This window comes from Crocuta crocuta, unplaced genomic scaffold, assembly GCF_008692635.1.
Source record: "Crocuta crocuta isolate KB4526 unplaced genomic scaffold, BGI_CrCroc_1.0 scaffold687, whole genome shotgun sequence".
Lineage (NCBI taxonomy): Eukaryota > Metazoa > Chordata > Mammalia > Carnivora > Hyaenidae > Crocuta > Crocuta crocuta.
The window spans coordinates 3,986,866-4,013,305 of record NW_027530182.1 but is presented as its reverse complement, the minus strand read 5'-3'; the positions used below and the strand labels follow the sequence as shown (position 1 = coordinate 4,013,305).

The window sequence follows — 26,440 nt, the reverse complement described above, 5'->3', positions numbered from 1 at the left end:
TCTTTCAAAAATAAATAAATTTTAAAAAATAAAAAAAGGGGAGAGAAAAAAAACAAAGGAGTTAAAGGTTTTGAGAAATCCTGATGAAAAACATAAGCGAAGGAAATAATGTCAAAGGAAACCAATAGTAAATCTATAATATTCTGGACTTAAAAAGAAATAGGTTTTAAAGACAGTACAAGGCTGGAATCAAGGGGAAGAAAGATAACACAAGTAAAATCTATAATTTTAACAGTAGGAAACTTCATTGCTTTTCCTTTCAAAATCACCATCTGCACAGGTTAAGAGTTTAAATTTTCCCATCTTAAGGTTTTAAAAAACTTGAGTAGGTGCTCTTTACCTGATTTTCAAGAGTACAAGCTTTATTTATTTATTTATTTATTTTTAATGTTTATTTTTTTTGGGGGGGGAGAGGTTGAGAGATAGAGTGTGAGTGGGGGAGGGGCAGAGAGAGAAGTCACAGAATCTAAAGCAGGCCCCTAGCTGTCAGCACGGAGCCTGACTCGAACCCACGAATGGGGAGATCATGACCTGAGCCAAAGTCAGACTCTCAGCTGACTGAGCCACCCAGGCACCCCCAAAAGTACAAGCTTTAAAGTCTGAAACATCAGAATTCAAATCCTAACTCAGACACTCCTGGGATATATGACCTTAAGCAAGCAAATTAACCCTTTGGGTTATAGATGGGGTTTGTGTGAGGTTTAAATGATAGGTCAAGCATTGGGCACAGTGTCCGGTGTGGTTAGTGCTCAGTATATGAGGTGGATTATTTAATTGTTCTGACTATTGCCATGATGATGGCTTTAACTCTTTGCCATTGCCCTTAGAAATATCTAGGCTGTGTATCCTTTGGGGAAGGGTCAGAGATACAGATAGCTGCTGAGTCAGGCTGTCCAGGTAGTGAAGGAGGCTTGGAAATGTCCACACCATCTCACGGGTGCAGCAACTTTTCAGCTTTATCGAATGGCTACTATGTTGTAGAGCAGACCAAATATTGCAGGTCTACATTGTTAAAGGATATGTTGTGAATATTGGAAATATATTTACATATTGGCAACTAATTCAAATTTTTACAAAATCGCATAACAGCCACTGAATAAAAGTTGTCATGGGGCATCTGGGTGGCTCTGTCAGTTAAGCGTCCAACTTAGGCTCAGGTCATGATCTCACAGCCTGGGGGTTGGAGCCCTGCATTGGGTTGTATGCTGACAGCTTGGAGCCTGGAGCTTGCTTTGGATTCTGTGTCTCCCTATCTCTATGCCCCTTCCCTGCTCACACTGTGTTTCTCTCTGTCTCAAAAATAAATAAACATTAAAAATTTTTTTTAAGTTATCAGTGGGGGATGTATTTGGTCAGAGGATTGCTAGTTTGCAACCTCTGCTTCAGAGCAGTGATAATCATCTGGGAAGAAAACGGAAACTATACTCCAAACTACAGAAAGAAACCTGGAGAATACTTGGGAAAATACCAGGCCAGACTTATGTAGCCCTGATGAAACCCTTCTACACACACACTGCCTAAGAAAGCATGTTTTAATGGGGTGCTTGTGTGGTTTAGTTGGTTAAGCGCCTGACTCTTGATTTCAGTTCAGGTCATGATCTCATGGTTTCGTGGGTCTGAGTCCTACATCGGGCTCTGTGCTGGCAGCATAGTGTCTGACTCTAGATTTCAGCTCAGATCATTATCTCATGGTTCTTGAGTTTGAGCCCTGCATTGGGCTCCGTCGGAACTTCCTCAGAAGCTGAGAGTACCCAGTGGGAAGAACTCCTCCCCACTAGAAGAAGACTAGAGGACAGGGAGATGACAGAAGTCAAATATGCAGTAGGTAAGAGCTTGGGAAAGGAAAACACTGGCTATGTTCTTTCATTTTAATGTGACTTTGGCAATTTCTTCCCAAGCTTCCCTAACCCCCCACTTACCCTTTCCCTAAAATACTTGTTTGTTTCTTTAAGTCACCTGTAGCTCTCTTGGCAAAGAAACTAAAGTCAGACTCAGACTGAGTCATAAACCTAAGTGCACATGGGACTAGCCAGCCACTGGTTCCTGGCCACTGTGTGACTGCTACAGCCTGCAGGTGGAGTAGGTTTGCCCTCGGCATTTCCGCAGGAATGGAAGTGGTGTGTGTTACATTTTTTAGAATGTTTATTGTTGGCAAGGTTTTCCACTTGTATTTTCTTTTATAGTACAACTATTTTTAAGTGAATGGAATGTTCTATGATAATTTGGCCACAAGGGAGGGAAATTTAGCTCAGGGACTGAAACGTACTCAATAATGGTAAAAGAGACTAACAAAACGAATAAAGAATTCAAGTCAGAAGAATGCTTTAAACTTTATAGGTACTTAAAATCACACATACAAAAGGCACTTGCACTTAATACAGACTAAAGAACGCTGTACTTGGAGCCAGAAGATGTCCAACTTTCAATCTGGGCTCCAGTACTTGCTTGTTCAGAGATCTTGGGTAGGTCACATGCCCACACCGATACTCTGTGTCTTCAGAAACTGAATGAGGAGATTCAGCTGGTTATCTCCAAGGTTTCGTTCAAAGCCATTGTTTTGTAATTAGCTTTGTAAAGAGGTTCAAAATATTTCCCAAGCCCTCTGAATTTGTCTTGGCCTCTGTGTTCATTTAACCACACGTATCATTTTTTGCCTTTCTGTCTAGATTTCTCAGATTCTCAAGTGTTCCGTTGGATCACAAATAGGCATCCCACAGCAAAAACACTTTGTACCTTCTTGATTTGAACTCCTCAAGGCAGTACAACCAAAAGGCAATAGGGGGACAGGTGGGATGTATGACACTAATTTTAGGTGTCTGAGTGGATTTTCTTGATACTGGCAAGTAGCCCTTCTGAGGAATGTTCCAGGACAGTCTTTGGTAACCATGAGTAGGCTAAAACTTGGGTAAAATTATGTTCATGGCTCAAAATCAGCAAGGTACCTGATGCTTTAAGTTGTTTTTAGTAAGGATTTTGGTAATTAAAGTAGCTACAACATTAAAAAAATTATACCTTTACTTGATATTTCCTTGGAAATATACCAATCAGCTAGTGTATACTTACTTACTAATTGCTTTTCAAATTTAGATTTGATTTTTCACATTAAAAATTTTGTTTTAATGTTTGTTTATTTTTGAGAGACACGGATAGAGCCTGAACAGGGTAGGGGTAGAAAGAGAGGGAAACACAGACTCCAAAGCAGGCTCGAGGCTCTGAGCTGTCAGCACAGAGCCTGACATGGGGGTCTAACTCACGGACCGGGAGATCATGACCTGAGCCAAAGTCAGATGCTAAACTGACTGAACCACCTAGGCGCCCCTCATTTTTCACATTTTTAAACAATATTATGAAGTGACTTCAGACACCTAGTTTCAAAAAGGCTTCCTGATGTTTACATGACTATTCTTTTTTTTTCCTAAACCTAAGGCAAAGTTTCAAATCTTTCAAATTTCTCATATACTTAAACCTTGTATTTCAAGTTTCTGGGAAGACCTATGACTGCAAACTTAATAATTATATTAATTATGGAGAGAACTGAACTAATTAAAACTATGTCTGAGGATCATCTAATTAAACCATGGAATATCCTGTAGGAGAAAACATTCTTCAGATCTATTTTCTAATATACATTCGAGGGGAAAAGTACATCACACTGGAATCCTAATTGATATTTATGGCCTTTGGAAACCTTATATTTTGTGAGTTTAATCCCAGGAAGGATCTCATTGCTCTAGCAATGAGAGTTCATCCAGAGAATCTGGTCTGGGTGATGTACTAAGCAAGCCAAAGGTTCTGGGTAGGCCTGAGCCATCCCCTAAGCCATGATAAATCAAGAATGGACCCCAAATTCTAAAGTATTTCTAGCTTAGTATTATAAAACAAAAAAATTAAACTTATATAAATGGACTTTGTGTCAGCCTGAAGGAAATGAGAACAAGGCCCAAGTAATTAAAACAAACCGAGGGTTGATGAGAGGTGGGTGTGGAGAAGAGGGAAAATGGGTGATGGGCATTGAGGAGGGCACTTGTTGGGATGAGCACTGGGTGTTGTATGAATCACGGGAATATACCCCCAAAACCAAGAGCACACTGTACACACTATATATTAACTAACTTGACAATAAATTTAAAATTTTAAATTTTAAAAAGACATTCAGAATGAGTAATTTTTGTGATTTAGAGAGGGTTTGGTCATCAGGAGACAAAAACAGTCAACAAAGAGATTTATTGATTTGTTGATCCATCCACACAACTGTCTTCTATTGTGCAAATCAATCTAAATACACAAAGGATAGGTGGGACATGGTGTCTGCTAGCAAGGGGCTCTTGATTTAACTGGCTAGATGGTCATGGAAATTAATATAAAGACAAAGGAAATAAGAAAGTAACAGGCACAAGAGATGAGAATAAATATTAATTCCCCTGGGAAGTTTCCCTGAAAGACTGAGTGTGAGGAAGAGACAACCTGACGGGGGCATCAAGGTCTTCCAGCCTCCTCGAAAGGAAATTCCAACACTCTTCCTACCCGCTTCTACTGCATTCTGTACATGGAGTGTATCACTGGTTTCTAGCCAGATGCCTAGTATGAGATGCTCAATAAATTGAATGAATCAATCAACAATACTTGATCTTTAATCCTCATTTCCCTCTGTTATAACAACGATAGCATTATAATCCCCCCCGGGTTCACGGGAGATTTAAAGGAAGTAATATATGTAAAGTGCTTGCACAGTATACTGCCTGGTAGGTAAAGGGCTCAATAATAATCAGCTCTTAGTATTAATATTAGGCATTCTTACCTTTTCATGGGCAAGAAAAATGAGGCTTAAAGAGCTAATATATTACTCCATGATCACACAGATAGTAAGTTTAGAAGTCAGACTTAAGACTTCCATTTGACTAAGTCTAACACTCACTTTCTCTCTCTTTTCACGTGCTGCTGCTGATTATAGTTATTTGTGTTTGTACCTCATCACCTCAAAACTGGGAGCCTCTCGAAGGCAAGGGTCATGACTGTCTTCATATCCCTGCTGAGTCTAATTCAGGAACACACAGCAGCCCTATTTAAAAATTTGATTGAGCCTCTCTGGACCTCAGATACCTAAATGTAAAATAGAAGCATTAAACTGTAAGATTGTAAATATTCTTTTTACTTTCAAACTGTCTTCTGTGAAATCACTCAGTGAATTAAGTAGCAGAGTTAATATCTGATACAGTGAGTTAAGTAGCAGAGTTAATATCTGATACAGCTAAGCAGATAATGCTTTGCCAAAAATTTACTAGGAAAAGACTTTCTCAAGTCCAAACTTAATTCTCTCAAAAAAAAAAAAGAAAGAAAAAGAAAAAAGGAAAGTTGTACAACTTCCAGCTTGATATCACTATCCATTCATTCAGCATAATTCATTCAAGACCTGTCATATGCCAGTTTCTAAATCAGTTTTAATACATATAGATAATTCGGGTCTGAAATGATTTCTTGAAACAATAATGAATTAAGAGGACACCCATGTAGACTAATGGGTGAGCCATATTAACTCTGTTAAATAGATCAGATCACTCTCACAGAAAACACAGCCTTTAGATTTAGTCCATAGACTTCTGAATCTTTGTACTACATTTCAAAAACAACTTTCCTTTTTTAAAAAATATTTTAATTATTTTTGAGACAGAGAAACAGAGAGAGAGCAGGGGAAGGCAGAGAGAGGGGGAGACACAGAATCCAAAGCAGACTCCAGCCTCTGAGCTGTCAGCAAAGAGCCTGATGTGGGGCTCAAACCCACGGACCATAAGATCATGACCTGAGCCAAAGTTGGATGTCCATCGAACTAAGCTTTCAGGTGCCCCTAAAACATTTTTCTTGAGGTATAATTCATATATCATAAAATTCACCCACTTGACGTGTACAATTTAGTGGTTTTAGTACATTCATGGAATTGTGTAACTATCACAAACTTGGTTTAGAACATTCTGATTACCCCCCAAAGAAAGCCCATACTCATTAGCAGTCATTCCCCATTACAAGCAAGCACTAATTTACTTTTTGCCTTGATACAATTGGCTTCTTTCACTTTAGCATCGTGTTTGGAGAGTTCATTCATGTTATAGCATGTATCAGCACTTCATTTCTTTTTATGGTAGAATAATGTTTCATATAGATGAACCACATTTTATTTATCCTTTCACCAGTTGGTGGACATTTGGGTTGTTTCTACTTTTTGGCTATTATGAATACTGCTGCTATAAATAACTGAGTACAGTGTGTGTGTGTGTGTGTGTGTGTGTGTGTGTGTGTACACCTAAGTGTGGAATTGCTTGTTCATATGGTACCTCTGTTTAACATTTTGAGAAACTGCCAGACTGTTTTCCAAAGCAAAAGCACTATTCTGCACAACATTTCAAGACACACACACACACGAATAACTCTCTGGTGTAAACATTGCAGTAGTTCTAATGGAAGGCTTGCACCACTAATAAGGTGATTCTCTAAAGGTAGAAACAGTAAATAGAGAGAAGCAGGGAATATTTTTTAGTTTAGCTATGACTGCTGCAGAGCTTCAGTCAGTGGGGGCTCTGACTCCTTGGGAGGTGGACTTGAGTCCTGGTCATCACTATACACCCCAAGGGATAGCCTAGTGATGAACAGTGAGTATTAATTTATTTTGAACAAATCAATAGCTCCAAAAATTCACTCCAAAAATTCAGTAAAGGATAGATAAACTTTGCCCTAAGAGAGGCGTGGCTTTTACCCTTGGCTCCTGGGAGGTAATCCCTAAACCTTTGTAATTTCCTGACCAATATGGGTGTTTTTGTTAGCTTGGGAGCTGTGGGCCATCCAGATTGTCTATGGTACTAATCTGATTTACGGTGATGGCTTGGGGCCACATGTTATCAATTCAACCTCTAGAGAGACTGGGGGTTAAGGTCAGCCATGCAGGAGGTCAACTATGTCTATGTGACCAAACCTCAATTAAAACTCTGGACACCAAGACTTGGGTGTTTCCCTGCTTGACAACACCCCATGCATATTGTCACACAGTGTTGCTAAGAGAAGCAAGCACAGGCTACACAGCTCACCTGGGTGCGGATACCTGGCAGTTCTGTACTTGAACTCTTCTGGAGCCTGCTCTATGCACTTCTGCCCTCCACGGATTTTCATCAGTATCCTTTTGCTGTAACAAACTGTAACTCTGAGCACAGTAGCTTTCAGTGAATTCTGTGGCTCCTTCTAGTAAATTACCAAACCCGAGGTTGGGAGATCCCAAACTTGAAGCTGGTATGAAAAGTGGGGGCCGTCTTGAGGAATATCAAACTTTGTAGTTTCAGCTGTTTCAGCTAACAGTACTGAAACACTCTTAGAGATAATTAGGTGAACTTTAGCATATTCAGTATTTTCACAAAGTGGGCCAAAGAATCGTATGTGAAACAAAGCATAATGAGATGACTCCAGAAAGTTGCCAGATCCTGGTAGGGCTTTCATTTAATGAGACATAGAATCCCAAGCCATAGATTTTCTTACCTGAGCTACACACAGTCACACCCATAGTCAACAAAGAGGTGTGCTCACTGATACGATGCTTTATCATGAAAATATCTTTTCCCAGAAGAAAGAGTGACATGTAATAGAGAAAAGAGGATCTGAGTGGCAGCTTCACCTATTTTTAGTTGTATGAACTTCTATTAGCGACAATCCCCTCAGTTGTAAAATAGAAATGATAACAATATCCCAAAGAATTGGCACAAACACCTGGCGATATGCACAGTGTACTCTGTAGATGATATAGCTCGGAAAAGGATAAAATTTGAATTTTTTCTACCTTAGATTCATTCTGTCTTCATCTACTAAATCTCTTCGGGAAAACAAAATCTGTCTTTCCTAGTCCATGCTTAATTTCACAGGACAAATTAAATGGCTATAATTTCCAAAAAAGTTTTTCCATGAAAGCTATAGGAAGAAAGGTTTCCCACCTCACAACTGAATAGCAAGATGGACAAAAAACATTCCAATACAACAGAGAAACGTTTTCTATGAGTAGACATGATATATGAAATAAAAAAGGATCTAATTGGGATGGCAGGAAGGAAACAATTTGAGATGAATGAAGACCTATGAAATGTCACTTTTTATACCTCTTAGCTCTTCAAGGAGAGAGGCTACCTCAAGGAACATTAAAATGGTCTACATTAGTTTGACTTCAGTTTTTCCTGAAAGAGACAAACATTTAGACTGACTTGTTATCTAGCTAGTATAAGGCCATAGACAAGGTTAATCATGCATAAATAGGCCTGTGATTATATAAACTTAATGGAAACACACCTTTCAATTAAGAAGATAGAGTTAAGAGGGAGGGAGAAAGGATGCAAAATCATTGCACAAATATCATAAAACAGACAGTCATTGTACATGCATTGTTTTCTCATCGCTCATCACTGCCCCAAACCAGTGCCTGACCCTGTTCCTATGTTTCACTCCAATGAATGGCGGCACCACACACACACACACACACACACACACACACACACACACACATTGTTCAAATTAGAAAACCAGGCATCATCTCAATTTTCTTTCCTGCTGCATTTAACTTCACCAAGTTCATGGATTATATCTCCTAATTTGTATTAAAATCTCTCCTTCTCATTCCACTAATGATTTCTGCCCCCTTCCAATCTATTGCCCTCAGTGTAGATAGGGTGCTCTATCTGAAATGCATATCTTACCTTATCTTTTGTCTGCTTGAGTTATTTCAANTTGTTTTTCGGGCGTGTAGTTTGGTGAGTTCCTTATAGATTCTGGATATTAACCCTTTATCTGATATGTCATTTGCAACTATCTTTTCCCATTTCAAAGGTATTCTTTTGTCCTTCATATCACAAGTCAACAGTCTTCTTAATATACCTTACACATCTCCTCACAACATAGGTCTTGACACCCTCTTTAGTCCTTTATCCCTCCACTGTCCTTCTTCACTTCTAGCCACTGGCTAAAGTCTTTTTAATTCTCTTCCTCTGAGCAGGTCTTGACCCCATGCCTTAGTTAAATATCCCACCTATTAGCCACAGGCTAATTTCCGCCATGTGGTTCTTACACACTATGAAAAGTATACGTATGAGGTGCCTGGGTGGCTCAGTTGGTTAACCATCTGACTTTGGCTCAGGCCATGATCTTGCAGTTTGTGAGATTAAGCTCCACATCAGGAACAGAGCCTGTTTTGAATCTTCTGTCTGCCCCCTGCCCCCATCGCTTTCCCTCTCTCTCAAAAATAAATAAGCACATTTAAAAAAGTATATGTATATACATATATGTTTGTGTGTTTATATGTATCTGTTTGTGCTATATACAAATAAACAGAGACGTATGCTATTGTGGGTTAATTGTGCTTCCCAAAAAGATGTTGAAGTTCTCTCACCACTCCCTCCCCTCCTTACCTATGAATGCAATCTTATTTGGAAAGAGCCTCTTTGCAGATATAACAAAGTTAAGATGAGGCCATACTCAATTACAATGGGTCCTAATCCAGTATCACTGGTTTTCTTATAAGAGAAGCCAGGAGAAGGCCATGCAAAGAGACAGGCACAGAGGGAAGATGGCCTTGTGAAGACGAAGGCAAAGACTGATGGCTACTATTAGAAGCTAGGAAAAGGCAAAGCAAGATTCTACCCAGAGGCTCAGAGGAACCATGGCTTGGAGGACTTCTGTTGTCCTAAGCCACCCAGTAAAGAAACACACTGTAGAAAGAAAATTGGGCTTTCTTTACCCTGAAACTAAAGAGCACAGTATAAATGATTAGAGCAGATAAGAAATGAAGCCAAATCCATACTTTTCAAAGAGCAGCCTATTTACAGCGAGGAGAATATAGTTTAGTGTCTCGAATGTACATTTTTGTAGGCACTGAGAGGCATACAGTATAGTAATGATAGTATAATTTTCTGTATATTTGTCATATCTCTCCCCAGAGTGTAAATTCAAAGACTTGTTTTTTCCCTCTTCATTCATCTATCTTCAATATCACACAGGTAATTCATAAGTAAATGTTTGTCACATGAATAATTTTTTTAAATAACTGAATTTTTCACAATAACCCTACAAAAGTATCACTCCTGAAGGAAAAGGTCTTACTTAACTTTGTATCCTCAGTACCCAACATATAGCAGGGTTTTTTTGGGAAGAAGAAATAAACAGTGTTCCAAAACTAAGTAGCTTGCCAAAATTTAACTAGTAAGTAGTAACTTACTTAACACTTCATCGTTACTGTGTCACACAGAGGGGAGAGAAAGAAAGAATAGGCTTTAAATCCTTAAGCATGATCGTACTTCCACATGGAAGTAGATTGCAAACACAGAAGGAAAATGGCCAAGTCCTTGTTTCTGACATCACCACCTTTAGAATAAATGGTAGACATTTGATACTAGTGACTTAGGTCACAGACAGAGATGGAGAAATAATCATTCCACTTAATTCATTTCTAACTACTCACCACAGGAGTTATTAAAAAGGGAAAGAACTTCTTTGTTAGAAGCATGGTTCATTATAACATTGCCATAGTATAGATGTGAAAACCTCATGATCCAATTTACAGCTTACTTCTTAATTGTATTATTAACTTTAAAACAATATTCTATAAGGCATTACTTAGAAGAAATTCTTCTTTTCTTTTTTGAAATGCCTTATTTTCTAAAATAGCAATAAGCAATATTATAGACATGTAGATTTATTACAAAAGAGCTGGTTTATAATGACACTTTGTCTTTTTTGATGTACATATATTAGGTAGCAACTTGTGAATTTCATTAATTATAAAAATCAAGCACATTTTTCTGAATTTGACTTCAAAATAACCTCAGCATTATTTTTAACAGCAGCATATGTTCTATCTGTAAATTTATGCTACTCACTTTTATATATTTAAAACAGAAACCAGCTTTGTGCTTTACAGCAAATATAAATGGGGTAATTTGGATAATGAAAATAAATGAATAACAGCAGTACTAATAGAGCTGATCCTATTTGTAATGGCTCATTAACTCTGGACAGGATGCAATTCACTACTCTGGATCAGGAGCTGATAATGGTACAATGTGGAGCTGTTAGTAAAAGAAGGTTGCAATAGGAAAATTAACAGAAGGTCTGTTCATTCACTGGGAAGTCAGTATCCCCTTTTGTATGTATAACTGCATTAAACCATGCGCTCAAAAAAGTCAACAGCAAGAAGTAATTTGGGTACTACTACTGCCACCACCACCATCACTGCAGCTGCCGCTGCTGCTGTTACTACCGCTGCTGTTGCAGGATAGTATTTATCAAGCTCATGGTAAGCAATTAAAACATTGAATTACTAAATCCTTATAGAAATCCTATCAGGTAGTTACAAATCTTAGGTTCACTTTGCAGATGAGGAAACTGAGCTCTTTGGAACTTGCTTCAAGTCACATACCAATGAGTGTCTGAGCCTTGATTCAAACCAGGCAGTCTGACTCTAGAGCCTTTGCTCCTAACTATTCAGATGATGACAAAATCCATCCCCACCCCAGCTCTGCCTCATCTCCAACTTCATCTAATCTTGAACGACAATAGGCAATTAAAAATCCCAGTATTTCTGTTTGAGATGTAAGGTAGGGAGAGACACCAACACAGTGACTTTCCAGGAACAATGATTGGATTCTAGGATGAAAGCGATTCTAAGGAAAGAGGGGAATGTGGTTTGAAAAGATATTCACTAAACCTGTTGTTTTCATATATAAATGATAGTGTTAAAGCTGAACAAAATCTTGGCCCATGGGACATGCTGATGAAATAACACAGGGAGCATAGTCAAAAATGTTGATAAACACTGACATTTTGTGACCTCTAGCCTGCCATTAAGGAGCTGTAAGATCCTGGGAAAATCATAACTAGTAGCAATATTCCTCTGGGCTAGACTAGATCTCAAAGGCATTGTTTTCCAAGTGCTGGTCTGTGAAGCACTGTAACAATTTCTGTGCTCAGGAGGAAAAAAAAAAGTAAGTACAGGGTAGTAACTTTCTCATAAGGCAAACTATTGTCCTCTATTCTGAAATCGGGTTGCTACTATGTCTTTGTTATTAACATTTCAATTATGAAATGATGATGGTGAAGTGCATGATGAAAGTTCTCCTTTTCTTTTTTAATGTTTTTAGCAGAATAAGAAGTTGCTTACTTTAGCTCCTTTTAGAAAATTTTGAAAGTTATGAAAACTCACACAGGGAGCCACAACTTTGATATATTTTGCAACTTAAAATGTTCAAGGGGCTCTACATTTCCATAGCACTTGACAGTCTGTTGGGTTTTTTCACACGAATAATCTCACTTAGTGCTTGATAGTTTGTGAGACAATCTCCTTTCCCACAGACTGAAAAATACAATTCAGGAAGGTTAAGCAACTTGATCAAGGTTATGAAAGAGCCAGATTACAATTCATGGCCTTTGACTTTAAATCCTGCCTGCTTTACAATCTGTAAGTGGATCATAAATCTGACCAAACAAGAGGATCAAAAGGAGAGTGTTCTGTATACAGAGAACTATTCAATCCCAGTTTCTGGGGGATGGGGACTAAGAGTTGTANCCATGGTATAGATAAACCACATCTTCTTGATCCATTCGCCCGTTGATGGACACTTAGGCTCTTTCCATATTTTGGCAATCGTGAAGAGTGCTGCTATGAACATTGGGGAACATGTGCCCCTATGCATCAGCACTCCTGTATCCCTTGGGTAGATTCCTAGCAGTGCTACTGCTGGGTCATAGGGGAGTTCTATTGTTCATTTTTTGAGGAACCTCCACACTGTTTTCCAGAAGGGCTGCACTAGTTTACATTCCCACCAACAGTGTAGGAGGGTGCCCTCTCCAAGTGATCTGGTATGCAGCCCTATTTGGGAACCATTCCTGAACATTACATGACTCCTGTCTCTGTCCACTCAGCCTCACCAGAAGGGGTAGGAGCACCAGACAGAACTTGGTGTTTATGGGCAGTGCTATCACTGAACCTCAGTTCTTCATCTGTGAAATGAATAAATGCTGCCTAATGTGTAGAGTTGTTAATACAGGTGACCTTGAACAAGCTGAGGTTTAGAGCTACGCTTGTGCAGTTGAAAATCCACGTGTAACTTTGGGGCTCTCCTACTGTTGACTGGAAGTCTTACCAATAACATAAATAGTTGATTAAAAATATTTTGTGTGTTACACGTATTATGTACTGTGTTCTTATAATAAAGTAAGCTAGAGTAAAGAGAATGTTAAGAAAATCGTAAGGAAAATACATTTTTAGTCCTGTACTGTGTTTATCAATATAGTAAATTTATGTCATGTGTTTTTAAGATGAAATGTCTATATCAATATTGCTTGCTGATAGAAAACCCTGTAGATGATATAGGTATGACTAACATTCAACATCAAAAATGAAGAGATACTGTACAATCTGAGTTTGTATATAAGTTTTGATACATTTTAACTTTTTCATAATAGATGGGTGTATATCTTAGGCAAGCAAATGATAAAATTGACTAGCATCTACACATATTCTATGTTTTTATGACATAACTAACCTTTTCTTAAAATTTTTCCATATTTCTAAGCTACCCAGTTCATCTGTAAATTTTTCCAAATTGTTGCAAATCTCCAAAAATTTTTTCTAATGTATTTATTGACAAAAAATCCATTTATAAGTGGACCCACAAAATTTGAACCCATATTGTTCAAAGGTCACTTGTATTGGAAAAAATATACATAAAGTGCCCAGATATGGTATTCACTCAAAAGTGAAAGCTATATGGGGCACCTGCATGGCTCAGTCAGTTAAGCATATGACTCTTGATTTTGGTTCAGGTCATGATCTCACGGTCATGAGATCAGCCCCAAGATGGGTTCCCAGCACTGAGCATGGAGCCTGCTTAAGATTCTCTCTCTCTCTTTCTTACCCTCCCCTACTTATGTGAGCATGTGCACACACACACACATGCACACACACACACATTCTCTCTCTCTCTCTCAAAAAAAAAATGGAAGCTATTTTATGATTAATATTACTACTACTACTAGAGTGAGTATACTGCCTAATAGGTTACTCTAATATCACTGAGTAAGAATAAGGTATTTATTATAAATGGTGATTATTCTAGTATTTTACTGAAGCAAATCCACAATTATGGACAACACACTCATTCACAACCATCAGACAGTTCCTAGGTCTTGGTCTCCTTCTCTATGAAATCCTTTCCTATGGATTGCTAAGTTATCTCCTGGCTCTGAATGGCAAAGACTCCACAGTTTTATTTAAACAGTTAAACTTCCCAGTTTGAGGAAGGGGTTCTAACTTGAGTATTACATAGGTATAACTGAAATAATTAGTACTTGTGGATGACAAGTCTCTGTAGTTATGCTGTCATTTTCTATCAAGACAAGGTTATATCCAAAGCTAGATACTAGCTTCTTTATAGTTTATAATTTATATCTGTTTAGCATCAAAAATATTTGAAACAGCTGGTCAAAAAAGTTATAATAAGGCAAAAATAGAGCCAGAGAAAGAGTTAAGACTCTCTAACAAATGTAGTAGAAATGGAAGAGAAAGGAAAACAGGGCAGAGAAGATGATGTTTTTTTCAGGAAACTAGGAGAAGCTGTTAAATGTGAGAAACTTTTCATTAAATTAGCATTGAGACTTCTGGTTGTTTCAAAAATTATGAAAATATGGCTTTTTCTTAATGTTTCTTATGAAAGACCGAAAATATGAATCATCAATATACAGATATAAGCTAAATAAAAGATTCTGAATCATCAATATACAGATATAAGCTAAATAAAGGATTCTTTTCTAAGTAGAATGGAATTTATGTATTGAAACTCTTTGAGGTGGTAGTGAGCGCTTTTCTTATAGTGATTAGCTTTAGTCTTGTCCTTCTAAAAAAGTACACACTGCATTTAAACATTCCATCTCTATTCCTCTATCATCTCAGTATCATCTGTCCTTTCCCTCTTTTTATAAAACCCAAGTAGGTTTTAATCATGAAAACACAGGGGTAATGGTAATAAGAATCCACAATTATATCCATTAAAAATTCATATTAAGTTGTAGTTTGTGATCCTCTGAGCATGATTAATTTGATATATTGCTTTCTACCCTTTGCCCTAGTTGTAATCAAAATGAAAACTTTTTCCTGGTTTTAGGCGTAGTTTTCTTGCTATTTTCTTGCTGTCACTGCTCTGGCCCAGACTTCTACTTTGCCTCACCTTGGCTGCTCTAAGAGCCTCCTTTCAGTTGGTCTTTTGGCTCTATCGCCTTGCACTTCAAAGTCCCACAACTGCAGCTATATTAATGTTTCTGAAACAGAACTATGATTACGTCTTTTCTCCACTAAAACTCTTTCTTGGCACTCACTCACTGTTAGCCGTAGTCCTGTCTGCCATTCACGTATCCATGATTTTCTCCCAAACTACCTGTCTTCTTATGTGTACCTGGGGGAAAGGTGCTCTTCAGCCAAACTATGTATTAGTACCTATATGCAATCCTGACTTATTCCACCTCCTTTACCATGACTGTGCCTCTTTTCATATATAATTTACATTTGCACCCCCCAAATCTAACAAGTCACAAGCCCAAGAATTGAAGTGAAGGAGGCATGTTTATACTTGTAACCAAATGCCTAGCAGTACCATTCCATATTTACTATCTATAAAAATTCATTCTTTCACTCCTGAGATAGGATTCCCTTTCAGCTGCCAACGTATGTGAGGCCAGGTGGCAGGATTAGCCTAGAAAAGAGAGGCCACATTGAACTCCTATGCAACAGGAATAAATGAAACCCAATTTGCTGACCTGTCTTATTTATTTTAGTCCATTCATTATGGTAAAACAGTGCAAGCAGCTTTGCAAGTAGGTATCAGGAGACCTAGAATTTAGTCCCATTTCATGATCAATCTTGTAGCTTTCAGAAAATCATACAATTTTCCCATTTTTTTTTTCATTTACCAAATGGAAATCTGTCTGTTTTTATTCCAATAGTAAACACACATGAGGAATTATTATTATTTTATTTGCCATTCCTTACAACATAACCTCTTTTCTATACATATTTGCTTTACAATTCTCTATTATGCCCAAAGCTTTTACAGATTTCATAATTCCATCTCAACATCAGTGAAAATCCCAGAGAGGGAAGGAAGCACCGAATATCACAATGTTCAAATATATGGCTTTTTAGGATATTGATTAGATAATCCCTTAGGCCTTTCCTATCTCTAAAATAGTAAGATTTTATATTCAAATTTGTATCTGAAATCACATATTTCTTGTGTATAAATCAATCCGCAGGCATCTATACATCATCTCCATCCTCCTACCTGAGAAGTGCTAGGACATGCCACCATTTCCCTGTCTCATGCTTCTAGAACTTATGAAGGCTTAGCATGTCTGTCTCCCCTCTCATATGCAGAAATCATGTCCGACATCTCACCTTTCTTGTAGTAATTCATGCTACAGTTATTCCTTTTATATCTGAATATAGGTTTAGGTTTTAAGCAAACATGTAAATTTGGAGCAACTAATTACTGAAACATATTTTATGCTTATTCTTCTTACCTTGTTAGCTGTTATATTAGAGACTCTGAAGAGAGAGAAATTTCAACCAATATTGTTTTGGGAGAATCAAGGATTCCCCAAATGTCCACTTGGTGAAATATAAAAGCATATGGTCAGGTGAAATATAAAAGCATATGGTCAGCACACAAGAAATTATACCAACTGCTTGCTCTGAAAACTATGTTGGTCATCCTAATTCAGAGTAGATTTAAAAATAAAGATGGAAAATGCATTGAAAACATACTAACTACTAACTTTCACTCTGCTTACTAACTCCCACTCAATTGATAAATTGATACCAGAAATCAAACCTCTTTGTTATCCCTATTTTATTTTATTTTTTAAAATTATCCCTATTTTAAAGACTTGCCTGGATGAAAGTTGTCAAGCCTTTCAGTAGTTTGCACGCACTTTCAACAAAATTACAGTGACAATAATGAAGAAATAAGTTTGCCTGGAGTTTACTTGGAGATTTTAGAGTTAATCTTACCCAAGTAATTCCAAAGCTCTAAGTAAATGAAAATTGATGCCTTCAAACACACACACACACACACACACACACACACACACACACACACACCCCACATGCACATACAAATACATTTCAGGGACAACGAAAGTAGAGGTAATTTCAAAGTCTAATACAAAAATCACGCACACATCTAAGAGCTTTTAGCCTTTCATATTCAGCTGAGATTCAAAGCAAGAAAAAATAAAACCAATTCCAGCCCTCTTTTCATTGACACAAACACAACACTTGTAGTTTTAACTGAAATTAAACCTCAGTGTTCAAAACTGCCATCCTTTATAAGCTCTATAAAAGGTAACATTGAATGATTGAGATTGCAGTACACAGAGATGCTAAAACCTTCTTGAAAAATAGAGTGGAAAGAAGCCAGCACTTACTTGGCATAAACCACTGATGCACATATCCAAAGATTCTGTGTAGCAACGAGTCCCATCTAAGACTTTAGGTGCTAGTTCAACAACCAGGGTTGTTCCTTTGGCCTGGCATTTGAGTGAACAGGGGTTGTCTGGGTCATTAGACACAGGAAGCCATTCATAAAACTGGCCATGGTGCTTGACATCATTGTGAGCGGAGCATTGCTGAGCTCGGAAATCACCTGCTTCTGGTGGGCAGTCCTGGAGAAGAGAGGTGGGAGGGACACACAAAGGTTATGAGGGTTGCCCAAACAGAAAACTGGAGAAGCCGTGTGGTCTGTCAAAGTCTTAGAAAACAAAGCAAATGTCCTGGTTGTTACAGATGGACACTCCCATTTAATCTGAGAGGTCATATGATTGCCTGGTCCTGAAAATGTAAAGAGTTGAGCAAGTAATCACCTTGAAATACATTTTTGGATTAAATTTAAATGGGAAAGTAATCAGCTTGAGGGAGATCTGATTGATACTCGTTGGGAAATAGTCACCTTGAGATACATTTTCCAAACAATGTTGATTGGCCCATGGATCCCTCCACAATGTAATACTATTTCAATTTCCTTGTAACTTAAGTAAAACTTACTGAAGTCAGAGGGTTAGTTGAAAAACATGTCTGTTGCTTTCGGCTCTAATAATGAAAGCTATGAGAACACTATAGCAACTTCCAGCACAAAGCTATGATAATTTCATTGAAAAATTTTTGTGTTGTTTGTGAGTTTTTCTAAAAGGTAGGCTGCACAGTATTGAGAATTAAATGTGGGGAACAAAAAAGAGAAAAGAGCATTGATATCTGAATTTCCTTGGCTTAAGGCAACACAGCAGAGTGGAAAGGTATGGGCTTGTTAGGTGAGAGCATGACTGTGATACAGTGGGGCTCTCTGAATCTAGGTTTCCTTTTGTTTAAAACAGAGGCAATAATAATACTCAGCTCTCAAAGTCACTGTGAGAATTTCATGGGCTTATGTCAGCCAAATACTGGCACATGCAAGACTGTACATGGTAGTTATTACTGTGATTATTCAGTGAAGCCACCGAACAGAAAAAGCTGGAGAATTATGAGAGCCTCTGAATTTGAATTTTAAATCACACTGGCAGAGAACAGTGGAAAATAAGAATATTTTAAATGTATACTTTATAAAGGGCATTTTAAAATTAAAACTGTAACTCACAATGTTTACTCTCTAAAACAATATGCACTTTAGTGAAAGCAAGTATGATTCAACTCTAAAAAGGCAGGAATCACCTGTCCCTTGGAAAGGCTTTCAGATAGGTTTATTTTATTCCACATGCGTTCAGATTAGGATTTATTATGAAAAATTATAGAATATCCTTGGTTGAAAGGTTTTACTATAATTTTTTAAATCTCACTCAGGGGTTTGCATGTGGCCTTTGGCAGGTCCAGGCTCCTACATGATCATATTTGAGGGTTCTCTTTATACAAGGTTTCCTTCTCTGAAAATCTCCAAAGAAGCACTGTGAGAATAGCATTACTCTATTTTATAAAATGGAATTCCTGACTCTTTTTTCAAACTTTAGTGGTACTATTAAGTAGCATATAAGGTTTTAATATTGGGGGCAGCATAAATTCTTTCCAGGCAACATGGTGTATAAACAATTAAATGTTTATTTAAGATGAACATAAAATAGCTTAAAGCACAATATAAAATCTCAAAGGTATTTTACTAATAGTATCATATATATTCTTGGAGTGAAGAAAACATAGTATGAAAGGAAAAATAATTTATATAACGTAAGTATAGATACATAGGTACCCAACGAGGCTTAAGGGATTTCAAATATTGTCTGAAAAAAAGTATAATTAAAATTAATTACTTATTATTGCTATTCTTTTAGAGAGAGAGAGAGAAAGCATATGTGTGTGAGCAGTGGAGGGGCATAGGAAGAGAGAGAGAGAGAATATAGAAGAGGCTCCATTTACAGCTTGGAGTCCCTCACGGACTTGATCTTAAGACTATGAGATCATGACCTGAGCAGAAATGAAGAGTCTCATGCTTAATTGACTGAGTCACCCAGGTGCCCCAAAATTCATCACTTATTAATCTCATACATGATAGGCTATAGTTTAAAACTTTCTAAAGGTCTATCAATTAATCAATTGTGTTATACTTTGTTGGGATAGTTGGTTGTTCGTCATGAGAAATAAACAAAAAACCACACTCTGCAAAACTATGCTATGAATCACACAACAGGTAAGATGTAGGATGGCAACACAGCCTATCTGAACCTACATGTTTTAACGGTAGCTCCTTTCAGTCTCTGCTTAGACCTCATTCACTTCTGTCCTGAGATAACCCTATGGCTGAACACTNAATTTCCTCCATTTGAGAGACAAGAGAGACTGTGAGTAAAACCTACTTTCTACGATCAACAAGTTTCCCCTGGTTGCCATTGCATGGGAGCTTCCACAGCGGTACTGATAGTTTAATTAATAATGTTTAAATAGTATTTTCAGTTGCATAATACTTATTATCCCAAGAGTCACTTGCTTTCTCAGTGATACGAAAGAAATATTGAAGTGGACTCAAGAAAGCAGAACACTGAGGAAATTGTTTAGAATGGTCCCCAACCCCTTTCATAATTAACCTTTACCTCCTTTTTCTAGAAATAAACGTGAATCAGCTGTAAGAGGATTACAGAGTCAAGCTGAATCACCTCTGCACGAAAGTAATATGCGTAATATATAATTAAGAGACCTCTTATTATGAACCAGATATACTTTCTGCATTTATCCAATTCCAAGAAGAGTGTCCGTTATGTTTAAATTGATGTTAGATCGTCTTAGTACAGACCTAAAACTGCAGAGTCCCTTCTATTCAACAAACTGTGTTGAGTCTTCCCATCTTTACTAAAATAAATAAGACTGCAAGGCATTCGAAGTTAAAATAAGTAAAAAGTTAAAATATTAACATGCTAGGTTTTCTTTTCTGTGACAAAAACAGAAAACATAGAGAGCCCATGAGCATTAAAATGTTCTGTTCTCAATTCACCTGCTTCAAATAGCTCCAAGAATAACTTATTACAGGTTTCATGAACTTTCACAATGGGAGAAATCTCTTAAAGAATGATAATGCTTATGAATACCTTTACTCATTTTTATCATTACTATCTTTTCTTCCACCCATATTTTTGTAGGGGTGGGAAAATATATTTTGCTAAATTGAGAATGCACTTAAAACCCAGAGTTCAGAGTTGGAAACTGAACTTGAACCTTTTTAATGTTTTAGTTTATTTGTACTTGGCAAAATGCAACTTCCTGTTTTAAGAAAAAGGTCTTAAGAAGACTTATAAAACAGGTTCAGAAAGCTTCTTGGACATCAAATAGCTCTTACAAAATAACATTTTGATGATTTAAGTGTAAATGAATCAGAAACATATGAATCAAATTTCCCTTGAAATACACATGTTTAAAAATTAAGGGAAGAGGATTTGGCAAAGGCTTCTTTGTTGAACCCAAAACATCTCAAGCACAGTTCAAGACCCTCACAGAACCCCTGATACATCTGGGATCATCCAGCTGCAGAGTGGAAACTCAAGCAGTCAACATAGTCCCTTGTCCCACCAGTATGGTCAGAGTAATTACAACAGAACAGCTCTCATTTGCATAGAGATTCACCATGCATGAAGTTTTTAGTTTTTAATTATACTTTAGTTCATGAGACCACCATCTTTCCTAATCCGCCTAAAAGTAAGATTTAGAAACTGATGTCTTAATAGATTTGAAAAATATTTAACGTCTTATCCTGGGCATCATCTTTGAAATATCAGATTCTGGAGGGATGCTTTATGGCACGATATGTTATCAGTTCTGCCCATGAAATGTGGTTTTCCTTGGGTTGTACTGAATGTTGAATGTACTGGATATATACAATGTGATTTTCGTTCTCATGTGGGCTTAGTAGTAAGAATCATGTTTTCAATGGAGATAATTAAAAGAAGAAAATGAATTAATAGATATAACATATATGTATATATTATATGTATAATATATGTGTGTATATTAATATATATTAATTCACATATATATTTATTTATCTATGTATGTATGTATGTATCTATCTATGTACTGAACCTGGCTCATAGGTAGTAATGGTGAAAACAATTAAAATTATTGGAAAGTCTAGTGACTATTTGAACTAAACACATCCTCCACCAAAAACCTGGCCAAAAACTTGGTGTCAGAAGGATGCACCTGATTAAAGATCCTCAACTTCCAGCCTCTCATATGTCTCCAGAAACACCATTAAGTATAAATAGAGCAAGAATGAGGAATCTAACACTTTCCCTGGCCTTCTGTCTCTTTCCAACTGACTGTAATATGCCTGTGGATTAACAACTCTGTGTCAGGTTACTGAGTTAGGATTTCCTCACTCTGAAAAAATATAGTCTATTTAGAGTCAGATGATCCCATGAATTACCGTATTTAGCCATTAATACAATATAATAGATTTTCTCTCCAATTTTTAAGCACCCAGTCTGAACAGTAACAGAATTTTCTCTTTTAAAAGCACAGAAATAAAATTTGACCTTTTATTTGCTTCCATCATAATTCATAAGGTCCGTGGAGTTCTGCCATATATGAATCCAATTCAAAACACTTTCTGGTTAATCAACTAGCCAGTGGGAAAGATAAGATGGATCCCAGATGTCCCCTGATGAGGATAGGTGGATCAGATTACATTGTGGGATAAAAGAGAGTTAGGCTTTCCAGAGTTTACTCACTGGGTGAAATGTAAAAGATTATATCTCAGCAGCTAAGGTGGCAGGATCTGAATGGCTTTAAAATGGTTTTGAAAAAATATACAGAAAATAGATTCAGGGTCAGGAGAAGCATTAGTTTGCCTTTATTTTCTCTCTTTTTTAAAGAAGACATTTTTCTTTACAGAGGGACACCTCTCTGCTTTACCTCTGTTATTGAGTGGTTGGCCTTTTCTGCTAATTTTGCTGTTTTGCTGAATATCTATGAGTGCCATATTCTGATTCATATTTTGGCTTTACTTACAGAGTCACTGTTAACGCCTGATAGTATTAAGAAAACACTGGAAATTGTACTTAAGTGGCCATATGAACTATAGTAATGGAAGAAATCTATGCTTCCCACTGTATTTCCCTACCTTGCAATTGTTCTGAATGTTTTATCTTCCCTTCATCCTGCCCTAACCACTCACTCTTCATAAAAGCTACTACACAAGAAAACAAAATCAAAATTGCCTACTAAGGCATTTACTCTATTCCCCACCAATTCTGGATTGCTACTTCATGGTAAAAACAAAGAAATTTATTAGCTACTTGATGACTTTAGAAAATCTTATTAGTTCTAAGTTTCACCCTCAAAATATTAGGAATCCTCAATGTACTGATGGTAAAATAGGAAAAGATCACAAGTTACCTTCACAATAAATGAATGGAGGTTCTGGAAAATGTACTCCTGTAAAGCTCTCAAATCTCTTAGCAAACTTAAATAGACTGTAGGCTGCCTCTTTTAGGTATTTTTGTTGCCATTACTTGTCATTCTGCTTCTTTTATTCAAAGTTAAGGTAAACCACTAAACAGTGGATATCCACTGATACAACCAAATTTAATACGATATTTTGTTCTCAGAAACATAACCAATGTTTAATTTTTATTTCCAACTCAGACCCCTCTTCCAGACTTCAGACTTTTAATAACAAATGCTCCTTTACCATCTGGATATCTAAGATATCACAAACTCCCCAAGTCCTAACCTGAACCCCTGATGCCTTCCTTCTCCCCAAGTCTGTTCCCTCTGTAGCCTCACCTTCCCAGTCACTGTCAACTCCATCCTTTACAGGCAGTGGTTCTCAAACTTAAGGACACATCAAAGTCACCTGGGAAGCTTATGAGAAATACTAGATTGCTGAGTCCCCACCCTCCAGAGTTTTTGATTCAGTAGATCTGGGGTGAGGTCCAAGACTGGGCATTTTCTGCAAGTTCCCTGATGACTCTGTTGTTGCTAGTTTGGTGACCACTAGTTTATGAACCACTGCGCCTTAGAGTCATCCTTGACTTCCACACCCAATCCATTGGGAAAGGTTGGTTTTATATGTCAAGTATGCAGAATTTGACCACAACTTAGTCCAAATCACCATCATGTCACCTGTATTATTGCCATAGTCTCCTAACTGATCATCTATCTTCTGCTCCTGCTCTCCTAGAGACTTTTGTCAATGCAGCAGCCAGAATGAGCTTATTAAAGCATAAAGTCAATTGTATAACCTTTCTGCTACAGCTTTAAAAGGGCCCTCACTTCACTCAGATAAAAGCCAAAATCCATATCTCAGATAGAGGTAAAGATCTGGCACCACCACCTACTATTGTCTTCTTTATTCACTTGGTTCCAGCCCACTGGATTCCCAGCTCTTTCTTCAACACTACAGGAATGCTCTTACCTTAAGATACATTCCTTATCTATTCCCTCTGCTTAGAATTTTCTATGCTCAGATTCCAGGTGGCCAGTTACCTCACCTTCATCAAGTTTTTGCTCAAATATCACCTCAAATAGACCTACGCTGAGTACTTACTGTAAAATTGCAACATCCACTCCCAGTACTGATTCCTCTTTATCTCTCAACTTTTCCTTTTTACCCATCACACTTTATCACCTTCAAGTATCATATAATTTACTTACTTATGCTCATTTTTAATTGCCCGTCTCCTTTCACTCAAGTGTAAGTTCTAGAAGGGAGGAACTCTTTGGCTTTCTCTTATATACTAGTACTATACTAGTACTCAAATATTTGTTGAAAAAATGAGTGACTTGCACATTAAATAAATGAACCAGAGGTCCTCTGATTCTATTTCCTCAAATCTTTCAGGAAATCTAAATATTGATAGCTTTTTTGATGATGGGATATCTAATTTTTCTTTCTTTAAAATATAAACTTACAAGAATACTTGTACATTTCAGACACACAAAAAAGTGAGGAGAGATTCTTGCCTGCTTAGGCAGAATAGGCAGATTGATATTTCCTCCTCCATATAAACAAATTTAACAGGGTAACACTAAGAAACATAAAAAGTGCTAAAATTATTTATTATTCAATAAATACCTAGACATTTGTAAATTTTATATAACACTCCATGTTATACGCATGCACTATAAAGTGCTAATGTTAAGGTATCGAGCTTTATCCCAAGAATTTTGGCCACCTGCTTTTAGTAACATCAACATCATCATCAAAAGCATTTATTTGTAAAAGACTGTTAGCTGCTATGTAAAATGAAATTAAACAGACATCCCTGCCCTGTCTAGACAGTCTGTATGGAGACGATTCTTATTATATTTCAAGAACATAATATTTAAATCTCTAACACATCATTGTGAGAGCAAAGAACAGAAAATGGGGTCAATTCTGGAGGGTGGTGCTATAGTAAGTAGAGGCCTTTCTTGGCTCATTCTTCCTCTGTTTCAAAAATGCCAACAGACTTTCTTGGGACACTATATTTTCATATATACAAGATATATTTAAAAGTCCTTGTTTTTGTTTTCTTCTTTCCTGGTGTAAAAGATTTGCAGATTTTCTTTCTTCTCCCTCCAAATTGTCAACACTTTGGAAAATAACATATTTAAGGGAAATAAGTGGCCACAAAAATTAACCATTAACCATTTTAATGGCTTACTGTAGATCAGGTTTATGCCCAATAGAGTAACTTCTTTAGAGAGTTGTGTCCCTGTAAAATAATATGGAACTCTCTAGTTTATTCAAGCTTTGGGTGTGCCCTACTCTGTGCCTACTTAGTGAACGCTGGTTACAGGTATATTAAACAGCTCCAAACCATTCCAGTGTGTTTTTCAGGTCCAGACATAAGAGATTCAAAATCTATGAGATAATAAATCGTTAACCACACCCTGCTTACTCGATTAGAGCTTGTTATCTGAAAAACAAATGCTTTGCCTGGCTAGTTTTTAATGACTCCAGGCATCTGAGAGTTGATCTAAGTAAAAACATTTAAAACATTTTGTTTTAGAAGTTCAGTTTTTTTTTTTCTTCCTTTGGGTAGCTTTTATTTCAGTGCTTTTATTTTTTCTCCTTTGAACAATGCAGACTCTTGGAATCCAATTCCCCAGAGGTATTTGTAGGACTGGTTGTAGTTTGTCATGTTAGACTCTTAAATTCTCTCAATTTTGAAAATATTCATTCCTTGAGGCCTTTTATTATTTTTAGTCCCTTTCTTTGAATTAGCTCCAATTTAGCAGTATCTTTTCTTAAATCAGCATTTCTGCCTTTTTACTATTTTTTTTTACAGTCTAAAATAAATGTTCTCCCCAACCCCTTCCAAATTAGCATATTTGAAGTGGTAATTTGTAATCTTTTTTACAACATGGCAGACAAATTCATTTTATAAGCACACAATTACATAGTTTTGTTGTTGTTGTTGTTGTTTTCAGGCTGCATTTACCAAAATATTTCTGGTGGAGAGTCGGGTCAGAGGAAAGACTAGTACAAGGGGAACATTTTCTCAGGTAAATACTTAAACTGTTACTACTGCTTGGGCCTGTTGCGTAACAATTTCACTATGTTTCTATTGATTGGGAAAAAGTAATAAAGCTTGACATATTACAAAGGAGCAAATAGGAAGACTGAAATTGTCTCCTGGAACATGTGATGCTTATGCCAATCACTTGAAACAAAAGTGAAAAAAGACAGTGTCTACAGCAATTTGAAGGTAAATACCATGCTAGACAATTAAGACAAGATGCCAGCATTCTCTCTTTACNTAAAATAAATGTTCTCCCCAACCCCTTCCAAATTAGCATATTTGAAGTGGTAATTTGTAATCTTTTTTACAACATGGCAGACAAATTCATTTTATAAGCACACAATTACATAGTTTTGTTGTTGTTGTTGTTGTTTTCAGGCTGCATTTACCAAAATAT

At 37.0% G+C, this 26,440-nt stretch overlaps 1 protein-coding gene across 1 annotated transcript in view; it reads right to left on the bottom strand.

The window, feature by feature from the left end:
- The window catches only part of ADAMTSL1 (ADAMTS like 1), a gene marked incomplete at its 5' end in the record, with an annotated part of 912,424 nt that overhangs the window by 282,538 nt on the left and 603,446 nt on the right, over positions 1–26,440 (bottom strand). The window contains one exon of the mRNA XM_077765085.1: positions 17,491–17,727. Coding sequence (XP_077621211.1) covers positions 17,491–17,727 — 237 coding nt within the window. The remainder of the gene's footprint in view (positions 1–17,490; positions 17,728–26,440) is intronic.